This window comes from Stegostoma tigrinum, chromosome 4, assembly GCF_030684315.1.
Source record: "Stegostoma tigrinum isolate sSteTig4 chromosome 4, sSteTig4.hap1, whole genome shotgun sequence".
Taxonomy (NCBI): Eukaryota; Metazoa; Chordata; class Chondrichthyes; order Orectolobiformes; family Stegostomatidae; genus Stegostoma; species Stegostoma tigrinum.
This window is the reverse complement of record NC_081357.1, coordinates 20,296,561-20,321,076: the sequence shown is the minus strand read 5'-3', so window position 1 is coordinate 20,321,076 and position 24,516 is coordinate 20,296,561. Positions and strand designations below refer to the sequence as shown.

The 24,516-nt window shown below is 40.1% G+C and overlaps 1 protein-coding gene across 2 annotated transcripts in view; it reads right to left on the bottom strand.

Annotated features, from left to right (window-relative positions):
• Positions 1-24,516, bottom strand: part of mertka (c-mer proto-oncogene tyrosine kinase a) — a 120,694-nt gene that overhangs the window by 7,775 nt on the left and 88,403 nt on the right. For both annotated transcript variants that reach the window (XM_048531744.2, XM_048531746.2), the window contains exons 11-17: positions 19,021-19,109; positions 16,778-16,873; positions 14,690-14,770; positions 12,919-13,011; positions 9,915-10,036; positions 8,062-8,171; positions 6,480-6,639 (exon numbers count right to left, since the gene is read on the bottom strand). In XM_048531744.2, the coding sequence (XP_048387701.1) occupies positions 6,480-6,639; positions 8,062-8,171; positions 9,915-10,036; positions 12,919-13,011; positions 14,690-14,770; positions 16,778-16,873; positions 19,021-19,109 (751 nt within the window). The remainder of the gene's footprint in view (positions 1-6,479; positions 6,640-8,061; positions 8,172-9,914; positions 10,037-12,918; positions 13,012-14,689; positions 14,771-16,777; positions 16,874-19,020; positions 19,110-24,516) is intronic.

Genomic DNA, 24,516 nt, shown 5'->3' with positions numbered 1-24,516 from the left:
CCACCTCCACCTCCCTGCAGAACAACGGCAGCATGTACATGGGAAGCTGCATTCTCCTGTCCAAGTCACGCACCATTTTGATTTGGAAATATATCACTGTTTCATCAGGGTTGCTGGGCCAAAATTCTTCTCAATAGCACTATGGGTGTCCCTATACCCTCCAGAGGACAGCAGTTCAAGAAGGAAGCTTAACACTATCTGATCCAGATCAATTAGCGACAGGCAATGCGACATCCCATGAATGAATTAAAAAAAACACAAAAAGCTCGACAGCATCCACAACAATGCTTTCCACTTAACCAGGCACTACTTCCACCTCCTTAAACATTCACTCCCTCCACCACTGACACATATTGGCAGGCAGCAGAGTGTACCACCTACATGGTGCACTGCAGTAGCTCACCAGGGTCCCTCAAGAGCACCTTCCACACCTGAGACCTCTACCATCTTGAAAGACAGGCAAGGGAGCACCATCAACTGTAGGTTCCCCTCCCAGCAACGTAGCACCTTGTCTTGGAACTATATCACTACTTCTTTTCTGTAGCAATATCAAACTCCTGGATCTCCCTTCCGGACAGCACTGTGGGCGCACCTACACCACAAAGACTTCAGCACTTCAAGAAAGCAGCTCACCATCTCCTTCTGAATTGGAGAAAGGCTATAAATGCTGGTCTTGACAGCGACATCCACATGCAATGGAAGAATAATAAAATTAGAATGCAAGGATCACGAGCAGAAATAGAGCACATTCCCTTCCTCTCATGAAGGCTGCTCTGAGATTCAATACGCACATGGCTGATCTTCTACTTTAAACTCCATTCCTATCTTGTTTCCCTGAGGGACCAAAATTTGTCAACCTCAGCCTCAAATATATTTAAGATCCAAAACTGTAGCCAAAAAGAGAAAATGGTCCTCACACTGACCCTTGGGGAGCAGCACCAACCTCCAGCCTCCAGCCTGAAAAACAAACATTTACTGTGACTTGCAGTTTTCTGTCCTTCAGCCAATTTCTGATCCAATTGGACAACCCCACCAATTTCATGCGTGAAATTTTGTTAGCCTTTTATTTGTTAAGGTGTCAAATATTTTCTTAAAATCTCATTACGATCACAATGGAGGCCGTCAACTCTTGAAAATATATATGAACTCACAGTTATTAACTAAAAGAATTACATCCATGACATTTCACATTTTCATATGAAATTATACAAGAATTAAACAAAGCAAATATACAAACCTAGCACTATATTTCTTCACCATTTATTCTTCAAACCCCAACATCTACACTAAACGCATCCTCCTCTTCTTTATTTTCACTTGCTAAGCCTAGTATGTCATATTCTTTACTTTAAACAAGGGCTATATTTCGTCCAAAATCTTCTGAAACTGCCTTTTATTCTTTAAAAGGGAACATCAAGAATGCTGTCGAGCATCAGGTGACGTTTGTGATATATGCACAGAAGACATAAGGTGTGGGGAAATGTCCAATTGATTTACTAGGGTGGGGTAACCTCATGAATAGACATACCAAGATGAAACCCATCAGTGGAATTCCTAACTTCGACTGATGGACAGACATCCCTCACTTTTACTGACCTTGTGGTTAGTTTCTATTGTATTCTTAACATTGGTATCTAATTTGTGCCTTATATTTTGAAGACAGACACAATATATTCCTTCAATGTTTCTGCCATTTCCTCATTCCCATAATAATTCTTGTCTCTACTTTTAAGGCATCAATATGTAACTTAGCTACATATCTTCTTTTTATGTATTTATAAATGTACTTATTATCTCACTTTATATTCCTGTCTAATTTATTGTCTGTTTATTTTCAAGTTTTTATGAGCTTTTTAGTCATCTTTTGCTGGTTTCTAGAACTCTCCCAATTCTCAGGTTGACTTTTATAATTTTAATCCAAAATTATCTTCAACCTCCCAGTAAACCATAGATGTGTCTTGTTAAGACTTTTTTTATTTTGATTTAAACGTATGCTTGCTGAACATTTTCAATCATTTCCTTTAACTATTCACACTGTTTATTCACCGTTATATCTTGTAATCTATTCAATCAATCAATCACAATTTGCTGTCCCCTTATACTCAGGTAATTAGCTTTAAGGTCCTTTTTTGAGACTTGGCTATATCATTCCCAAACCTGATATGGAATTCAATTGTATTCAAGTTGTTCATTCTCACTGAAGTTCAAACAATACCTTGCTTAATTATCTGTCCAGTATTTTAATTACTGTTTGTGGGCCTGTATACCACTCCCATCAGGTACTCTGATGCTTGCTATCCTTTGCTTCAATGTGAATAATTTGAATTCCTGGTATACCGAGCCAAGGTCCTTTATCACTCCTGTACTTTTTCATCCTTAACCACCAGGGATACTCCACCTCCTTTCCTATCTTGTCTGTCTCTTCAGAATGTTATGTACACTGTTGCACTTATTTCCAAGCCTGTCACCTTGCAATTATGTTTCTGTATTGGGTGATTACTTTTCAACTGTTATCACATTTGTGCTATTTGTTCATTGATCTTATTATAAATGTGTCAAACTTTCAGACAGAGAGCTCTGTAAAAAATAATTAATTCTTGTTACGGCCATCTAACTCTTTGCCGTTCCTTTTTGGTTTGCCTTTATGTAAATTAAAAAGCTGCTCCACTGCTTCGACCTGTCTCTCTTTGGATCTTAAAATTCCTCTTCATCTGATTTCTTATTGTTCATTAAAGCCAAGCTCGACCTTTTTCATTGTTATTACAGTATGGTGGCTCAGTGGTTAGCACTGCAGCCTCACAGCACCAGGGACCCAGGCTCAATTCCAGCCTCGGGAAACTCTCTGTGCGGAGTTTGCACAATCTCCCTGTGTCTGCGTGGGTTTCCTCCGGGTGCTCCGGTTTCCTCCCACAGTCCAAAGATGTGCAGGCTAGGTGGATTGGCCATGCTAAATTGCCCATAGTGTTCAGGGGTGTGTGGGTTATAATGGGATGATCTGGGTGGGATGCTCCAAGGGGCGGTGTGGACTTGTTGGGCCAAAGGGCCCGTTTCCACACTTAGGGAATCTAATCTGATTATCACTGCATTCTTATCATTTTCACATGCTCATCTTTTTATTATTTGCAGCATTCAGAACTGATGCATAATGGTATAGGAGTACCGAGACACCGAGACCCATTCTACGTCAGCTTGGTTAATTGAAAAATGGAATTCGTACCAAATGGTACGATTCCAAGCAAACCAGAGTATTTAACCACAAACAGGAAAGCATGCAAAGCCTATTTACGCGTTCTATTAATAAACCATCTTTACCTAACTGCAGCAAACTGAACACACAATTCTTCCGGATTTCAGCTTTGTGTCTTGTTGAACAAATTGCAACAGACGCATAATACAGACTGATTATTTCTTCAACCTAGTGTAGTGATTGAATAATATGAATGACGTGCAGAAAATCAATCATAGGTATTTTCATCTGCAAGGCCGAAGTGTGAGTGACAGAAAAACTCCCCTGTCATCTGTATTTTAGCTGGGAACAGGGGGCCACATTACGTCGAGCCTTGTGATTACAACCTGTGCACCCAGGTACTCCAGTTACACTGTTCCTTAGTCGACATCTCTCCTTTTTAATATGACAGTCTGTATTGTGACTAGTGCAACAGTGTTACACTATGCTTTGGCAGAGTGGATTTCAAACAGAAACAGGAGCTGCTCTGGTTCTCAATGAACAGAAATTACTAAGAACGATGCCAAGGGCTGAGACTACAATGGGATCTGTCACTGTAGCAATGTCTGACAATGCCGGAGAATTCTACTTCAAATTACATCATGATGGTCAAACAAAAATAAAATGTGGTTTAGACTGAAGAGAGACAAATTTAGAGCTTGCTGTTGACGAGGACTTTTAGACAACATATGGAGTGGTGATACAAAATCAGTCATTAAAAGAAGGATATTGTGATGAAATGTGTCATACAGTCACACAATCAGGTGATTTGAACTAATTGCTTTTTGATTCCCCTTGCAAGATTTATTGGAAAATCTCTTCCAAAATTTTCATAAAAAGTACACAAAAACAGAACACCAAGTTAAAAGTACAACAGTAATGGGTTTTAAAATAAGCACAAAGTGACTTCAGGGTAGCAATCTCATCTTGGTTGAAATATATGCTTCTTGTGGTTCAAGATGTAATCTGACCCTTCAGTGCCTTGAACCCATTCCAAGGTCACTAAAATCCAGTATAAAATGAACAACTGCTTCAGTTTTTCTACATTTCCCACACTATTCCTCACTCTCTGAGCCAAGCAGTCGCATGGTCACAATATCTGTCTGTAGGAGTTGCACTAAAATACAAAGTTCATACACCTGCTAACTTAATTTTCTTCTCTTACTTAACCGCATCATCCTGAATTTTGATGCTCTCCTTCTGTAGAAAGAATGTCAAAAAGCACATCCTAGTGGTATGAGAGGAAATCAGAAAAAGAATAGGTGCTCTGTCCAGGTGGAAAATCTAGGAGACCAAGCCAAAGCTTGAAGGGAGATGGTCTCTAGGGTATAGCTCAGGGAAGAGAGTATGAGGGCTTCAGACAGTAAACTCCAAACTGTATGAATCTAGTGGCTGAGGACATGTAGCTAACTGTTGGGAGCAGGAAGGGAGTACAGTAGAAGTTTGAGAGGAATGAAGAGGCGTGGCAGACAGTGAGGTGTTATTGGCCAGATTTGGGAGGAAAAGGTTGAGGCTGAGGAACAGGGAGAATTTTCAAGGAAGTTCAGGAAGGAACAAACCCATGAAGGATGCGCAATTTATATTAGGAGGTTTTGAATGGACTGGGAGCCAAATGTGGACCGGGATGAAGGACAGGATGGGTAGACAGGGGTCAACAGTACAGAATACAGGCAGAAGAAGGTTGAATACTTTGAAGTTTATACAGAATGCAGGATGGGAGACAGGCCTAGAGTTTGGTGGGATGATCATGTTCAGAAGTGACCCAGCTGCAGGGGATCAGAAGTAAGACATGTGACTGGTGATGTCATAGTGATGGAAGCAGTGAAGTCATGTTTGCAGAGGTCGGGGGTCAGAAGCTCAGCTCCAGGTTGCAAACAGCTCAAGTAAGTTTGAGTCACCGGTCAGGGAGAAGAACAGCAACAGTGGCAAGAATATCATGTAGGCAGAGATAATCATTGTGATCTTCCAAATAAGACAGTAAGAAATACGAACAGGAGTAGGTAGCTCAGCTTGAGCTTGGTCCACCATTCAGTAGGTTCGTAGCTGATCCAATATTCCTCACATACACCTTCCTGCCTTTTCCCTATAACCCTTGATTCCCCTACTGATCAATAATCTATCTATCTTAGCCTTAAATATAGAAAGGAACTCTGCCCCAAAAGCTCTCTATGGGGAGGAGTTCCGAAGACTTACAATCCTGAGAGAAAAAATTCCTCTCATCTCAGCCTTAAATTGGCGTCCCTTTATTCTTAAACCATGAGACGAAACATCCTTTCAGCATTTATCCTGTTAAGCCCCTTAAGAATCCATGCATAGTGTGACAAAGGTTTTTTAGGCCAGCATTTATTGTCCATACCCAAATGACCAGAGAATAGTTGAGATTCAGTTACATTGCAGTCACAAGTTGGCCACACATGATAAGGATGGCAGATGTTCTTCCCTAAAGGATGTTAGTGATCCAGATGGGGATTTAATGACAATTTACAAAACTATATGGTTATGATCAGTTCCCAATTCAAATTTTTGTTGAATTCAAATTTCACCATTTACCATGGCAGGATTCAAAACCATGTCCTCAGAACATTAGAGATAACTAGGTGTCAGGCCTAGATTCTTTACTGAAGAAGGGTCTAGGTCCAAAACGTCAGCCTTCCTGTTTCGCTGATGTTACTTGGCCTACTGTGTTCATCCAGCTCTACACCTTGTTATCTCAGATTCTCCAGCATCTGCAGTTCCTACTATCTCCTCAAAACATTAGCCCGGAGGTTCTGGAATCAAAAGTCTTCTGACTTTACCACTACAACATCTGTTGCAGTTATTTCAAGATTGGATGTTGGACAAAGCCTGACAGCATTGAGGAATTGGGAGATATGGAGTGGGCAGTTAATTATGCAAAAGGCAACATCATATTCTGTGGGTGATCTTGTGATACAGCAGCATGCAGATAAAAAAGATGTGTGCCAAAAACCTGTCCTAAGGCATCAAGAGAAATGATAGTGCAGGGGTGGAAAATCAGTGAAAATGATTGGATAAGGAAGCACAGAACCAGCTGGGTGACAAAGACAAGGTGTTGAAGATAATTTGGATAACGTTTTTAGAAGCTGCAGACAAGTTGAGAACAGAAAATATATCACAGTCACCGTGATATGTGACAGATTGGGGCCACAGTGAATATCTAAAGAGATATACATGTACAAACATTATACATACAAAGATGAGTTTTATATATTTACTTCACTTGTTAAAAACATACCACGTCACTTTTAATTGTGAAAACTCGATCAGCAAGGCTCTCAAGAGCAATCCATTTTACTGGCATCTTCGCAATCCGCCCCTGTCTGTAATAGTCCCCACTGTAAATCTTCTTGGATAAGCCAAAATCCGCCACACATACTGTCATATCAGTACGTAACCTGTTCAATCATTACATAAACAATTAGTTTATACTTCTCAATTATGACACTTTTCAAATCAATAATGCCTGGCTAACCAACTCAGTAGCGCAGAACGTAAATTTTGAGGGCAGCTATGCCGAGAAATTGGCCCTTACGGACTTCCTAATGAGCAGCCTTGAAGCAGTAGCTAGTGGATATTGCTATAGCTCAGTCTGTAGGACCTCAGCGAGATTCTGGGTCCAAGTCTGACTCTAGGACTTGAGCATAAAATTCAAAGCTAACACTCCAGTTTAATACTGAGGATGTGCTGCACTGCCGGTGTGAGATTTTTCAGATGAGACATAAAGCCAAGGCCACTTGCCCTCTCTAACAGGTATGATGGGTTCCAAAGGCACTATTTCAAAGATGAGCAGAGGAGAGTTGTCCCCGTGGTTCAACATTTATCGTTCAATAAACATACTTAAAAAAGAAATCTAGTCAACCTCACACTGCAGAGCTTGCGCTGCACAAATCGGCCCATTTTGTTTCGTCCATGACATGATCACCTGTAGTTCAAAATTATTTCACAAAATCACAGAACTGAAATGGCACAGAAAGAGGCCACTTCATGCCAATACAGGTTCTATTACCTAATGCAAAGCCCTGCACGCCATTTCTATCCAATTAGTCATTTAATGTCCTCTGGAATGCCTCATTTCGTTTTAAATGAGTTTGATAGACCCTGTGGTTGTGCAAAGAGCTGTGTCCAAGAATGGAAGTCTTTTCATCCCTTCGGTAATCAGAATTAGTCTGACTGCCACATATTCTTGGATAGAAAGAATAAACAAAAAATTGGACGGCATGAGATAGGAGAAAGAAAATAATCACAAACCTTACAGTAAATAAAATTGATGCTTCCCCCTTAGCTGGCAGGTTTGCTGGGTTACAATTTGAAGGAAGGTCTTTACATAATACATGGTTTGAAAACATCTTTGTGATATCACTGTGTTCACTGCTAATGCCTGTGCAAGCCAGTTCAGTTAAAGGACACCCTCAGTTTGCAATGGTCATGTGATTATCAGGAACTTTACTGCAACTAAATAGAGCTACTGGAATAAAAACAATGTGTTAACGAGCAAGAGAATTATTTTCATAAAATGCTGCAATTCAGGAGCTCATGAAGGATTTCGAAAGGGTCGAACATTTTAAAATTCAAGGCAAAAAGCCACAGAAGCAGTTAGTTTGATTCCTTGGCACTATTTAAAAGTAGAATTGAAGATTATAAACAATCATTGAACATTGAATGAAAGAAACAGATCTAAAAATTATTCTGAAAGTCTAGATATTACAAACATGAGGGGTAGGATCAGGCAGCAGTAAAGGTAAAGGGGCATGCATATCCAAATACACACACCCACAAAGGAACACAGGCAAATCCATACCATGAAAATCTTTACTCACATGCAGTTTCTGGCTGCTAGATCCCTGTGCAGGAAATTCCTGTTGCTGAGGTACTCCATTCCACTGGCAATGTCGATCATGAATTTTAGCAATGTCTGTTGTGGAAAATACTGGAAAACAAAATTCACAGCAAATAGTTTATATCAGCAATAGTGTTCTTAAAATTTTTTAAAAATCCAAACAGGCTTTGCCATGCAATGGAGGAGCTGCAATAGGCTATTCGGCCTATTGAGTCTGCTCTGCCATTCAATGATCTAATAATTCCAATTTCACTTTCCTGACTTTTTCCCACAACCTCAAATCCCTTTATGATAAAAGAAGTCATCTCAGCCTTGAATAGACCTAATGATGCAGCCTCAACAGCCCTCTATGGACAAGAATTCCAGTTTCAATACTCTCTGACAGAAGAAATTCCCCCTCATCTCTCTCCTAACTAGACAACCCGCTTAATCTGGGATTATGCCCTCAGTCGTGGTTGCCCCCACAAAGGAAACAACCTCCCAGCACCTGCTCTGTCAATTCCACTAACAGTGTTTTATATTTCAATAAGGTAACCACTCAATCTTCAACTCAAACTCCAATGAGCATGTGGTCAACATATTCAACCTGTGCTCATCAGAAAATCTCTCCAACCCTGGGATTAATCTAGGGAACCTTCTCTGGGCTGTCTCCAATGCCAGTAAAGCTTTCATCAGATGAGTGGGCCTAAAAGAAGCCTTGAATATTTCAGCAAAACTTCCCTAATATTACACTCCATCCTGTTTGAAACATATGCTAATATTCTTTTTGCCTTCTCTATTACTTGGATGCGAGCTTTCTTTGATTTAAGCACAAGCACTCCTAAATCCTTTTGTGCTTGAGCTTTCCGCACTTTCTCTATTTAAATAATATTCAGCTCCACTTTCTTCTGTACATTTTCCTACATACTCCTCTGTAGATTTTGTGTCTTCCTTACTACTTGCTTTCCTACTTATTTTTGTGTCATCCACAAACTTTGTGACACTAGCATTCACTTCCATCATCCAAGTCATGAATCTATATCACAGATAATTAGGGGCCCGGCACTGATCCCTGCGGTAGTCAAGGTGTGTTATAAAATGAAATCTCAGCACAGATCCACATAAAGAGACATTAAGTGGAGGTCAAAAAGAGTTTGGTCAAAGAAGTAGGCTTTAAGACGAGTTCAAAACATAAATACAAATCACAAACAGATTAACCATGATCTTACTGAATGGTGGGAGAGGATTGAAGGGCCACATGTCCTACTTGTGCTCCTATTTAATAGATTTGAGTGTTGTCTTAACAGAGAAAAGAGATTGAGACAGAGAGGTTTACGGAGGGAATTCTGGTGTTGTGTGCCCGAATAGCTGAAACCACAGCCCATTAAACTTGGAGCAAGTGTGAGAGGATAGCAGATACCTCAGATGGTCACAGGGTAATGTGGTAGGTTACAAAGATAGGACCATGGGCTGATTTCAAAACAAGGATGTGCAGATCTATCACTTGGAAATTTTTCATGTAAAAGCCTGAAATCATTTTGTCCAAGGTTCCTTCAAAACATTCAAGCACAATGAGTGCAGATAATTAGGTGATGCATGGAGCCTAAGACAGCATTAAATAAGAGAAGTTTAAATCAATGCAGAGAGAGTAGGAACTGCTGATGCTGGAGAATCTGAGATAACACGGTATAGCCTATACCGAAGTTTAAATCAACTCTGTTTCTTCCCTTGGTCATTTTCAATCCTCCTTGATCCAGACTGTAGCTCCCTGGAAGTACATGAATGAGGTTTACGACCTCACAGTCTTCCAAATGGCACAATGAAAGTATTGAGGGCAAGCACTTTTTCACTTACATCAGCATTTTCTTCGAGTCTCGAGCGCAGTAGGAAGCTGTGCAAATCCCCATATTTCATAAATGGGAGGATGACCATTGGTTTTGGAATTGGTTCCCTCGAACTCACCTCCAAGCAGACAGCTACATCAAAGCACAGTTAAATTTACTTAGAGCTCCTCACTTACTGCACACACACTTCCTTCAGTTTTACCATCAATGTTCACTAAACTTCACTGAATCGGCAATCTAGAATTATTTTCTCTTTCACATGTTTGTACAAAACTTTGCAGATACTTAACTTTCAAGCTATGGTCACATTTGAAGGGCAATAGCTGGAGAGGGGCTGGGGGGCAGGGATAGGGGCAGGGGTTGCGGTGGGCAATGCCATGGTGATAATATTGCTAAACTAGTCATCTGGTAATCCGAGCCTCAAATGATCTGGGTCATGGGTTCAAATCTCACCTTGGCAGATAATGAAATCTGAATTTAATAAAAATTGGGAATTAAAAATGCTAGCCTAACTGTGAGCATGTAACCAGTATCAATTGTCGTAAAAACCTTAGGGAAGTAAATCTGCTGTTCTAATTTAATCTGTGACTCCAGACCCACAGCAATGTAGCTTCGCAAGACACTTAGTTCCAGGGCAAAAAAGAGAAGTTGCTGGAAAAGCTCAGCAGGTCTGGAAGCATCTGTGAACAGAAATCAGAGTGAACATTTCAGGTCCAGTGACCTTTCCTCTGAAGTATTTCGAGCAACTTTTAGTATGTATTTCTAATTTACTGCATTCTCGGCTCTTTCGGTTTTTACTTCATTCCCAGGCATGTAGCAATGATCAATAAATGTCACATCCCAGAAGCAAATTAGGAAAGGACTATAAACATTCAAGTGTTTACCAAAACAAAATGCTAGACAGCTGGAAAATGTCAACCAATAAGTACTTCTTTCGAATCTAGGCTAATAAAAAAGAATTGTACACCCTGCCTGGCAGTAGGTATGATGGTGGGGTGTCATTTAATCACATTGGGGAGCCAGTGCCCTAGTGGTATTATTGATGGACTTCTAAACCAGACACCCGGAAAACATTCTGGGGACCCGGGTTCGAATCCCACCATGGCAGATGGTGGAATTTGAATTCAATAAAATATCTAGAATTAAGAATCTAATGATGACCATGAATCCATCGCCAATTGTCAGGAAAAACTCAGCAGGCCAAGCAGCATCTTAGGAGCAGGAAAGCTGATGTTTTGGGCCGAGACCCTTTCTCGGCCCGAAACGTCGGCTTTCCTGCTCCTCTGATGCTGCTTGGCCTGCTGTGTTCATCCAGTTCTACGCCTTGTTATCTCGGAGTCTCCAGCATCCGCAGTTACTGTTATCTCTGTCAGAAAAACCCACCTGGTTCATTAGTGTCCTTTAGGGAAAGAAACTGCCATCCTTACCTGGTCTGGCCTACATGTGACTCCAGACCCACAGCAATGTAGTTGACTCTGAACTGTCCTCTGGGCAATTAGGGATGGGCAATAAATGCTGCCTAAGCCAGCGATACCCTCATCCCATAAAAGGAGCAAAGGCAGGGAGACACTCCTGCTTCTAGTCTAATTACATCTACATTGACAAAGCCAACAGAAGGCACTTACTGCCTAGTTGAAAGCCTGGAATTGTGAAGGGAAGCCTGCTCTGAGCCACTCGACTGCCCTTACTGATAATCACTCCTCCCTTGTGGCTCCCTCCCGTACCCTGCCAATCACCATTGGCTTGCGATTTTGCGATGACTCACTGTTGGGATGCTTGGGATGCAGATGTTGCTGGTTGGGCCATTTTATTTCCTATACCTAATCACCCTTGAAATCAGTGGCTTGCTGAGCCAAAGAGGACAGTTACGAGAGGACCACACTGCTGTGGGTCTGAACTCATACATAGTCCAGAGCAAGTAATGATGGAAAGGATATTAATGAACCAGATGGGTTGACATTATTCCAGCTTTTAATTTTAGCTTTTATTGAATTCAAATGTTGCCATCTGCCTTGGGGGTCCACTTTTCTAGAACATTAGCCTGTGAGTTCTGGGTTACAATGCCAGTGACCTGACCACTATGCCAATCCCCCACCGCTTCATTCTGAAGGATGATCCTGACAGACAGACATAATGCAGCTCAGCTGCTTCCTTCCTACATTTTGAGACCAAAAGCTTTGTCATCAATTAAAACCAAGAATCGTGCACTGAAAAAATGTCAGTGCCAAAATAATGAGGTTATGCTGCAATCTCAGTGATAGGGGACTTTTCACGTTAGCAAGACATGAGTGATCAGTGAGAGTCTCAAAATCCCCCTTTGAATAGGTTTTTAAATAAACCTTCTCAGTCACATTTCAGATTGAAGCATTGTTCATATTTTCTAATAAATTTCATCAATACTTGCTCCTCACTGCAAGTTTCCTGACTGAAATCAGGCTTACTACAGTTAGATAAAGAGTGTGCTGCCAACTCAGATTCTGCTGCATTTTTAGAGCAACATTGATTTTAGCCATATTAATATTCAGCAGTAAAGAGAGCGAACTCAGTGTTGGGCAACTCTCCGTTTGGAAAATCCAAGTCAAACTGTGATAATTGGTCTTAGCTTCTATGTCACGCTGGCTCACGAGCAGCCATTCATGGGAAGACACTCAGCCTCTGAACTAGCCCTCAGGAAAATGCTCCAAAGGGTGGCTGTTGCCAACAAAAAGGCACGTTAATTAAGGGCTGCCTGATTTTGTTCTTGCCCTTAAATCGGGGAAAAAGCATCTTGTCTTTGGACTGCATTATGATGTTGTCACAGTTTGAACAGTCTGCTGAGTTTCAATAGTAAAGCTCACACATGACCACTTACATTGCTCAGTTGGGAATGCAGCCACTGACACCAGGATCATACCTCAATTCAAGTTTACAAATGCTGTACGTAATGCAATAAGTTTGCTCATGATTTGTAACCATGTACATTTTTTGTGACAATAACACAATATGGATATGATTAAAAGAAGGACAGACCCTACCTAACAATTTAATGACATTTGGATGATCAAAATCTTTCATGCAAGCTGCTTCACTCAGGAACTCTTCAATCTCCCTTTGTGAGAAGTTGTCCACTAGAACAAAAACAGGATGATTTTATTTCCACAATCAAGTATCATTTCTCTTTCAGAAGAGTTAGAACGATACTGTAAAAACAACAAAATACTTGGATTGAGTTCAATGTACAGAACAACAAATTACATGTAGCTGAGCTCAGTCAATTGTTCTGGAAACTTGGAATTAAACTTTGAATTATTTACAACTGCATTGTAAGCCATTCTTCAGGATGGTCCCTTGGTAATACTGTATTGTCAGAGGTGCCTCTCTTTGAAATGAGACATTCAACTCTTTGTTAATTTATCCTGAATTGCAGTGCTCTCAGTGTCTGAGCCAACACTCCACTTCAAGAACTGTGCAAAAAGTTGGTCATTCAGCACATTCTGCAGCAACTCAATTGCACAAAATTACTGATCTTCCTCAGAGCAGCAGCAATTGAAGTTCAGAAGAGTTTCTTATGATTTTATGAGATTGATTCTTTGAAGAGGGAGCTGTTCTGTAGGGAGAGAATGAACAGACTAGGCCTGTATAAAACATTCAATACTCTTAATGGGACTGAAGAACTTTTACCTTTGCTCAGGCATCAAGAGGTAGGCACCATTCTTTTAAGAATTTAGAATGAGGAGGAAAAAATCTCTTTAAATCCTATCATTTGGCCTCTGATCATATTCAACGTTGATCACAGCAAGAAGACCTTTGCAAATTTACTTTCTGATTACCACTAAGTTGGATGGGATATCCGAATTTGTTCTCTACACAGCATTCAACAGCATAAAAAATGTAATCCTTCTCATGGCCTCTCCTGCACACTCTAATTTTGTCAAACTGCCTTTGCACGCTGCATTCCCACCTATCCCAATGCAACTTCTCTGTCCACCTTGTACTCAGATTTTGTTTTTCAATCCAGGTCCTCCACTCTTTTATTACTAATTCAATCTCTCTCTCTGGTCACTTAAATTGTGCCAAACTCTGACATTTTTGGTTTGGCTGATACTTATGTTTCAAATACCATATGTTTCACAGATGCAACATCAGTAGCACTTGTCCCTACCATGCTCTTCATCACACCTAAACTCTTCATCATTCCTTTCTTGTCTGTAAGGTATGTTTTTCCAACTTCTTGCTTTTCCCGTCCTCCTCCAACAAATCTCCGCTACCAACAACTAGTCTCACGCCAAACACTGCTCACTCAACAGCCCCTTCCTTGCTGAATGACACTAGCTTCCTGAAACAATTCAGGAAGTTAGAAATCTACAATTATTTTGAAATCGTCTGCCATCCTGTTCTAATTTAGTGTCATCACTCTCAAACTCAAGTAAATTCTGTCAATCCTGTGAATCTAATCTTTGACCTTCACAAATCTTCTTCAGCAGTGGGGTTTTCCACACCTTCATGATGGCTCTGTTGTGGGATAACATGCATAGCTCAACTGATACTATGGAGAAAGCCCCCAGTTAGCTTGGCCTCCATAAACTTCAATATTTTTCCTCCTTATCACCTTCAAGAGGCTTCTGAAATTCATGTTCTCAAATCTTTAACTATATTGACATTGCTCTCTGTCCATTCTTTTCTATTTATATTTATTTTATATAATTTGTTTGGAACACTGTTGATGTTATAGCAAGAGAAACAGTATATATAAATGTTGGTTCATTCTTTATTTTGGATTAGAAATGGCATCAGTGGTATCCTCACATTTCATGGTTTTAACAGCTACTTTCTGACTGGTACCATCAGCCTGTTGAATGTGTCCTTCCATTACAGAGCCAAATTCTCCTGTAAGAAAAAGGAAATTAAAGATCAGTTAGCTGTTGGGTTCCCACATCCAGAATTTAAAACAACTCTATGAAAGATTCCTGAACTGGAGATACTGCGTTCAGATTGGCTAGCAGCAGGTCACATTGGTGTGCAACAAATCCCACATACTACAGGCACAACACATCACCTGTCATGCCAGTTTTCATGTTTCATTCAACTAATTAGATTTCAATTTTAGAAAGATCACTCACCTGATATTATATTAAGTAACTTAATTGGTTAGGCTATAAATTTGATGCAATACTTCTAATCCACAGTACCAACAAGGTCAGAGGATAGAAATCCTGCAGTAAGTTACTTTCTGACTCACCAAAGCCTGTCTGTCATCTATAAGCCACAAGTCAGGTGTGTGATAGAAAGTTCCCCATTTGCTCTGATGAAAGCAACTCCAACAAATCTTGAAAATACTTGAACTATCCAAGCAAAGCAGGTCACCAAACATTCACTTCCTCTATCACTGTTACTTAACGGTATCTGCAAGGTACACTACAGAAACCACCATCACTATCATCTTATAAAGGAACACCACCACCTGCAAGTTTCCTTCGAAGTCACTTGCCATCTTGACTTGAAAATATATCACCATTTTTCAGTATCACTGGGCCAAAATCCTGGAACTTCTTCCTTAACAGATTGTCAGCATATCTACTCCAAATGGGCTTCAGCCTTTCAAGAAAGCAGCCCTCAAGATATTTTCTAACCAATCTGTTCAGAGAAAAATGACACACCTCTGGAGCAGATAGGACTTGAACGCAGGCTCCCTGGCTCAGAGGTAGGGGCACTGTGTACCACAAGAGCACTCCCAAGAAGGCAGGCCTCACATGCTACTAGAGATGGGCCATATAACTCTTCCGTTCATTAATGTCCTTTAGGGTTGGACTAGCCTGATTTCCAGGCTCACAGAAATTTGATTGACTCTTAACTGCCCTCTGAAACGGGCTTGCAAATCAGTCAGTTCCACAGCATTTGTGGTCGGCAATAAATGCTGGCCCAGACAGCCATATCCACATCCCATGAATTTTAAAATAAACTAATTCTTGGTCCAGAAGACCGTTGTGGTTCTGCATTTTGTCAGCCTTACACGTCACAGATGGTACAACTTACACATGTCTTAGCCTACCCCAGTCTGATTTCAAAGTTAGACGATTTCTGTGCATGTCCAGAACAGTCAAACTAATTCAACTCCATTACCATACTTCCATATATATAATTCATCATGATTACTGATGGGCTGAATGGTCTCTTTCTGCATGATTCTTGGAAATGAGATAAAATTCACCAATGATCTATAATCTTGCAACACTTTTCTAATTAATTACACTATTAGTGATTAGGTTTCTACAGATCTTAAAACATCCAATAAATGGATTTGGTTTTTAACTAAAAGGGAACAGGAAGCTAATAGTGAGTTTTCTTATTTTAGCTAATCTTCCAACAGGCTGTGAGAGCTGCCAGGTGGAGGCGGGTACAATTACAACATTTATAAGGCATCTGGATGGGTACATGTAGCAGAACAGTTCAGAAGGATGTGGGCTAAATGCTGGCAAATGGGACTAAGTCAGATTGGGATGAGTGGTCGGCATGCATGAGTTGGATTGAAGGGTCTGTTTCATGCTGTGTGACACTATGACTCTATAAGTTGTTTAAAGTTATTTCCGACCTATCAGCTTAATTATTTCAAGTATAATGGGATAAAAATATTACAATAAAACCAAGGGTGTACCAGAGTAGAAACTGTGGTTGACACAATATTACAACAATTACACAGAGCAGATTAATGCAGGTGTGTATGTTATGAAGCTGAGAACTTCTGGCATAAAGCAGAATAATGTTGCTAGGAAGATAGAAGTCAAATATCCAAGACAATGTGTGGAACTCTGGATAGCAGAGACAGCTCACAGCGTAGAATTCTGCCCTCAACTGCATGGGAGGCCTGGGTTTGCAAAGATCAATTCAAATCCTCACCTTCTCCCAGAACTTTACCCAGAGTCAATAGCTTCCTGTCAATCATTACATCCTGGAGCTTTTCTTTCAATTCTGCACGGATTCCCAAATTATCTACTGTGAGAAGAAATTGTGGAAAATTAAAATCAATTTATTGAATCACTGTATTTCATAACACTGAAAGAGTTCTATGCTGGTGATGTGTTTTATGAGGCACCTAGCTGAACGGCGCTCTCCTATTCTGTTTAATAGTCAGCAAAATCGCGCACCATGATCCATTTCAGGGATTCTGACAGTGCCATTTTTATACTGTACTGCTTTGCTTTCCCATTTAAAAGTGAAACTTGCAAGAAAATCAGCTGATTACTACCAGCTGAAGCAATGTGTAAATGCAGAGACCAGGAATTCACTACTTCAGGGTCTGCAGTGTACTGTGTTAGTCCGCCTTCAACCTTCGGGGACACTACAATTGGATTAGATAGAAATTGTGAGCAAGTGGAAAGCACATTTCCTCTTGTGGGAGAATCTAGAACAAGGGAACCACTGTTTCAAAATGAGGGGTCACCCATTTCAGACAGAGATAAAGAGAATTATTTTCTCACAGTGAGTCACCAGTCTTTGGAACTCTTATTTAAAAGGCAAAGGAAGCAGGGGACTTGATTTCTTTGAAATTAAGAGATGGATTAATTCTCAATTGTGCAGCTATCAGGATCAGTGTTAAGCAGGCTGGCTGCGAGAGGGGTCCTTCATAAGGAGGAGTGGAACAACATGAGTAGGACAGCAACTGTGGGAGATAAAAACTGAGAGAGAGAGAACCTTCACCTTGTTTCTGCCTTTAAAAAGCTGAAATGTGACACCACAGGAAAAATGACAGGTGATCTGTGGGTATTTGAGAGACATGGTGACAGAAAGTCAGGACAAGCATTTGAAACAGAGGTGTGGAGGAATTTCTTCTCCCAGATTATAGTAATGGTCTGGAATTCTTTGCCCCAGAGGGTAGTGAAGTCTAGATTACTGAAAGTATTTAGAGAGGAGGTGCACAGACGTTTGAAATATCATGGGGTTGATGGCATAAGAGAGGTGAGGCCTGAGCGAGCTCAGCTAGGATCTTGCTGAGTGGCGGGGCAGGGTCGAAGGGGTGAATAGCCTACACCTGCTCCTATTTCTCATGTTCTTATAATTAACAAGGGTTACATGGCAATCTGGGGAGGGTGAGAATGTGGAGTAATCAGATTACTACAATTTTATTAAATGCCAGAGCAAGCTCAAGGGGCCATGTGGTCCACTACTGCTCCTGATTCAAACGTTCCTAACTTGGCTGGATGATTAGAGAAGGTGAGAAAGAAAATCCACTAGAAAGTGCTATAATAGTCATGCAGTTATAAAGTCCATGTGATAGTGAGGAAGAAGCCAATAGCAGCAACTGGAACACCAACACACAGTCTAATATTCACTTCCATGACTCACACTTTTGAAACAGCGCCACCAAACCCTAAAGACTGAAATGTTGCTGCCTTATCATCAGAAATTCAGGAGCAAGGGGGGGAAAATTAGTAACTAAATCAAACTAACTTACATTTTGATGAGTTACAAAAACCAAGATACCTTTTGTTGACAGTTTTAAGCCAGTATATTGTTTAAATACACACTGAACTACATGTTCAAAGCTGGTGACTACGGATAGTTTATTCCTAACGTCAAATTGATGCCGCTAATTTTAATTGAATATTATTGATGGAAAACCAGGGGGATGGGACCAAATGCCATTTGTTGACTGCAATGAAAAAGTGAATGGAGTGTTTGATCCTGTCAACCTCCTGGGAGGTGAGTTAGATTATCATAGAAGCGTAGAAACCCTATGATGATATATTATCCCTAAATTGTAAATGACCCCTTACATTGTTAAAAAAGCACACTACAGTTAGGGGTCTGGAAACAAGCCAATCAATGCTACCATCTCTTACAGGCATCTTTCTACTGTTAACTGCAGCCTGTTTTCAGCCCATAACACTTGATTGTTGCAGAATTTTGGCACTATCTTCAAGATCTAATCTGAATATTTTACATGTTTGCACTATGTTTTACCTTGAGCTATGGTTACATAGTTTTTAACCTGCTTACGTTAAATGTGTTAATTCCTATGTAAAGATTGTGACCAGATGACAGAATATGTGTTTGTGCATGCATGTAAAATCTTCACAGACAATCATGTCTATTATTGCACCATTTTCACTTCAGGCAAGAAGTGTAAAGATGAATCTTACATGTAACCTCAACTGCTCTCCGTAAATACGTTTTCCTTGCTCTGTAGTGGACAGTTGGTTCAGAGAGTTCTCCATCACCGAATGCATTCCTATATTTAACAAAAAATAAGGTGGCATCATTAATGAGCATAGCGTTAATGTTATTTGGTTAATTTAGCTCTAATCTTTACACATTTATAAAAAAAAGTTATAAAATTGAAACTATTTCTGAAAAGGAAATGAGCTCTTTTCAGCCAATTCCCAAGTTTCCTAGTTACACCAATTGATAGGTTGTGGGAGCTTGTCCAAGCCTCAAACTGTCAGGAGAAATTGCACAATTTCCCATCTTTCTTGAGTGGGAACAGCCTGAGTTATATTCAGTACTCCCACTTAAGGGCATGATCAAGATTGAGAAACTCAGGTGAAGTTTGGGTAACTGAAAGCATCACCCCACATTCCATTATTCTACGGTACTATTCCACTGTTGTTCCAAGATGATGAGGTATTCTTGAATTGGTGCAATAATGTCAGTTCAATGTCAGCAAATTAGACAGTTGACAGCCCAGTTCATAGAACATAGAACATAGAACAATACAGCACAGAACAGGCCCTTCAGCCCACAATGTTGTGCCGACCATTGATCCTCATGTATGCACCCTCAAATTTCTGTGACCATATACATGTCCAGCAGTCTCTTAAATGACCCCAATGACCTTGCTTCCACAACTGCTGCTGGCAACGCATTCCATGCTCTCACAACTCTCTGCGTAAAGAACCTGCCTCTGACATCCAAATTTTATTTTCTTCAACTCTAACCAGAGAACGACTGGTAAAAGCAACAAAAATTTCAAAAGTATTACTTCTCCAGCCAGCTCAATCTTTTCAGGTTGTAAACAAGAGGCACTCCTGACAGTATCAGCTGCATCTGGCAATGATACACCTCTTTTATCTCAGCATCACTCACAGAAGAAGTAAAGGCAGTACAAATCATGAGGTTTCAGTCTAGGAAGCCATATAAAGTTAAGTCTCAAAAGGTTTTCATGCTGATGCCAGATCCCTCAAAGAGCTGCCCAATTAATTCCACACCATGATCATGTAACCTTCTCCACTTCAAATAATAAAATTCTATTAGGGAAGTTATAAAAAATTATTTTCAGGGATAAGAATTTTCCACCTTTGGTAAAGGTTCTGCCATGCAACAAGCAGGGAATTTTTCCATCAGTGTTGGAGGTTATTCCAAATCCTATAAAAGACTATTCACTGCTTATAGTTGCTTGGTGCTCTAAAGCATGTACTGAGGTCCCTGGATTCTGTTCTCTGTTAAATCAAGACATTCAAATGCAGTTGAACCAACATTTGAAATATACAGGGATGGTGGGGGCATTGGGCTCCAGAATAATCAAACTGCCTGCAAAACTTGACTCACAGAGCCGACCAATTAGGGAAATGACAACTCCCATTCCACTATAATTAGAATGGAAGGAAATGACAAAGAGTTAATCCTCCAATCATACTCTGGTTGTCTCCCATGCTTGCTGCAGGATTGACTTATTAGTGAGGAAAATAGATCCCAGCATTGAGGGAGTCGTTTGGGGAGAATGGAAGATAGAGGATCTGGCGAAGCTGGAGCATAGGGAATGGGGAATGGCTCAAAGTCTGGAAGCTGGAGAGGTGAATATAGCAAAGCTGGAAGGAGGTTGGGAGAGACAGGGAGGCTGCAAGGGCAGGGAAGGGAGGGAGGCTGCAAGGGCAGGGAAGGGAGAGAGGATGCAAAGAGGGATCAGTTTCAAACCTGTTGACAAAACTAGGAGCTTGGAAAACTTGAAATCACCAAGCTAATGAGCTACTTGCAACTGAGTATACTATCTCTAACTTAAGGCTGTGTTTGTTAAGGAGTTATAAAAATATGCACTGGTAATGACAACCTAATTGCTAAATTTAAATTTGTTGAGAGCTGAGATGCAGAAAATGGGTAGTACCTGCCTTTTTAAAATATTTCAGCTTTGTGCACATGCAAAGAAAATCAGTTCAAAGGAACCTGAAACATTAACTCTGATTTCTCTACACAGATATTGCCAGACCTGCTGAGTTTTCCCAACAATTTCTGTTTTTGTGGCAAAGAAAACATATTAGCTGTGACTTCCCCTTGTATGTGGTGACAGCTTTCGTGTAGAAGTATGTATAGATTTTATACAGTTATCTAGCAAATTCATTCTTTCCTGTATGTTATGGTTTTAAAATTAAAGGGATTGATAGTTATTAAGGATATTGAATTATTATAATGCTGTGAGAGTCCAAATATCTAATACGGTAATACAAATCCGGAAATTGATCTCACAATCTCATAAAGGAGCTAGTGAAAATGAAAAAGCTGACCCTGAAAGTCAAAAAGTAGCTTTGAAGAGGAGTCCTTGTTGGGGGAGAAATGTTGTGCCCTGATGTGAACCAAATCATTATTTTCAGAATAACCAAGTCAAGCTGAGGGCAAGTTCGACATTTAATTTTGAAAGCTTTAATGTCCCATTCTGAAAATTCATCAGTTAATAGTTATTGACTGTAAATAGGCAGAAAAACACAGCCTAATGCCAAACTACATTGGCCTTTTTGATGCTAGTTTCCTGAAAACATTTAATGTGTCTCACACAATTGAAAACACTTGTATTCAGAATCCCATGTTATCAGAAGTCTGTACTGTGAATAATTGTTAAACCCAACAAAAGTACACGATAACTAAAATAGCTGTGAAACTCATTGTGGAATCCTGATTTATAGGAACCCTAAATAGGTGGATTCACAAGAGTGTTCACTGATCTTCTGCCAAGTTATCAGCAGAAGGTATAGCCTTCAAGCCCATTGTCAGTACAAGTATTTATCTCAAAAGAGCAAGAAATGGATTGGAAGGCTATTTAATCTAACACAGCTCATCAATCTGATAAATGCACCAACTCTGAGGCCCCAAACTATTAATCCATCATTTTATTAAATAATTAGAGTCCAAAGAAGGGTTTCCTGAAATCTACCATTTCTTTTAAGAATCAACCTGTTCAAATGCATTATGAACCACCTCTGGAGAATGTGGGACCTGCACCTGGGTTACCTGGCCTAGAAATGGGGATGCTACCACTGTGCTACAATATTTCTCTTTTGTTTTTTTTATATTTAAAGGTACTCTGACACACAACTGATTCTTTTTCCCACCACTAAATTAATTGTGATACTTTTAATCTATTATCAACAAGTACTAAATCACCCGTGTTTCCAATTGATTAGTTCACATGCAAAATGTGTTAAGGGCAATGGAGACCATCAAAGGTGAGGAACAGCTTGGGGAGTGAGGGCTAAATCAAACTGGAATTAGAACAGGTGTGAATCTTCAAGTATCCTGTTTCAATGTGTTATGACATACTTCTGGAACAGCAGAGCCTTGAACCCTGACTTCCTGGCTTATAGTTAAGGACATTACCATTGCACCACAATAGCCCCATGAAATCTTGTTTAAGCTTGGTCTTTGACAACTTGTACCTGTAGTCATTTGTTCTGGTCTCATGATTTACACTATGTAGTACTCTGAACTTATATCTATCTTTCTCACATTTACAAAAGCACTTCAGTTCACCCTTGGGGAGGGAAAGTACTAGGTACATTTTACAAATTAGCTATTAAATGAATAGTGTGAGAAATCAAGAGATCAAATTTAGCAATGGGCCAAGACATAGGTTAAAAAGTAGAAGCAATTGTTCAAAATACCCTACCATGAATTTTTTTGTTGCTAGATTTGTCAAACATTTCAATAGGTTCTTTAACTGTGGAGAGCCAGGGGAAATGCAACATCACCACGATACACACCCTGGAAATTAACTTACAACGGTATCTGACTTGTTTTGAGCTACTCATTGGCTAAAGCTGCTGGCCTTAATTCCTGTCCAGTCACAAAGGAATGAAGTGCAAAGCCCTGGCTCAGTCTCAGTTCAAACAACGTTGTTAATGTTTCCGCACCATCTGCTGGGAATAAAAATGACACCATGAAAGCAAACATCAGCCTGGCTCAAAGTCAGCTCCGAGACGGTGGCTGGGTAAAAGGGCAGCTGCGGCAAATGGGCAAAACTCACTCAAAACCATTGCTGAAGCCCATCTAAAAAGTGATCAGGATGACATGGTAGCTGAGAGAACAACATTTTAATCGATATGCTGTCCCAACTGCTGTAACAGTGCCTAGAAAGTCCTCAAGGTGATGAAAGCCCTGTTTTCTCAACGATGCTGAGTAATAGCAAATCGCTCAGGCCGCCATTAAATACAGTCACCCATTTGACCTCCACAGTTTAATGGACCTGTCAAAATGCTAATGTTTTAAATCGCGTTTCTCAGAATTCCGCTTGGCTGATGTCTGCATTCTGTCATTCTTGTTCTCATCACGGTGTGAACAAACTGGAAAGAATCTTCAGCCACCAGATTTTTGCACTAACATTTTCGGCTGGTCCAGTTTTGTGGGGTCAGTAGCTTTGACCGAGATACAGTTTGACACAGCTCTGGGCTTTGAAGTTTGAGAAAACTTATCCATAGCTCCCAAACTGGAAGTGCGAGCAAAGTGTAAAGAAAATAATCAAGTATAAAGTTTAAAACTTGATTTTCTCGAACAATAAATGCCTGATAGGTCAAATGGATTCAGTTGGATAGTAACTGCAGAATTCAAGTTAAGGAAATTGACGTATTTAACATTTAATTGTACTTTAAACAGAAAGGATTCATAAAGCATCTTCAAGGAGGTAGAGATGTAGAAGACTGGAGAAGTTCAGCAAAGGAATTTTAGAAATTTTGGACATATGGTTGCTAAAGGGATGGCCATCAGTGAAGGGTAAATTAAAACCAGGGATTTTCAAGAAGCCTGAATTAAAGAAGTGACAATAGAGGGTTGGGAGAAGATTATGGATTGTGGTATAATCTTTGTAGAAACTAACAACTGTTACAAAGGATATCTGAATTTCCAGTGATTGACTGGACTGAATGCACAACAAAATTACAATTTAAAAACATTTACTGTAATAAAATTAAAGCAACACTGACTGAACTCCATTTCAGGAGACAACCTACATTTTAAAGTATAGAAAAATGGCCCCATTTAACTCTTAAAATGATCCAAAATTCTCCTCCAGGAGTCTATATTACTCTGCCCAGGAACCAGTCCAAAGCCATTCCCTGCTCCTGATGGCTTATTTGCTTTTTTCCATTCCCAGCTGGATATCTTCGAATTGCAGTGCTGACTTTCAAGATGAGGGCTATGCGAGAGATTCTTCCCTCTCATAAAAGCTTGGCTAATCTTCCAAATTTGTTTAAAATTTCACAACCTTTAATCTTAGCATTTGTTCCCAAGACCATTAGGCTGCTTCCATCTCTCTGTTCTTTGGGATAAAGGTTAGCAGACTTAAAAAAGATAAGGAGGAATTACTTCTCTCAAAGGATTGTGAATCTGTGGCATTCACCACTCTAGAGTACAGTGGATGCTGGGGTATTAAGTGAATT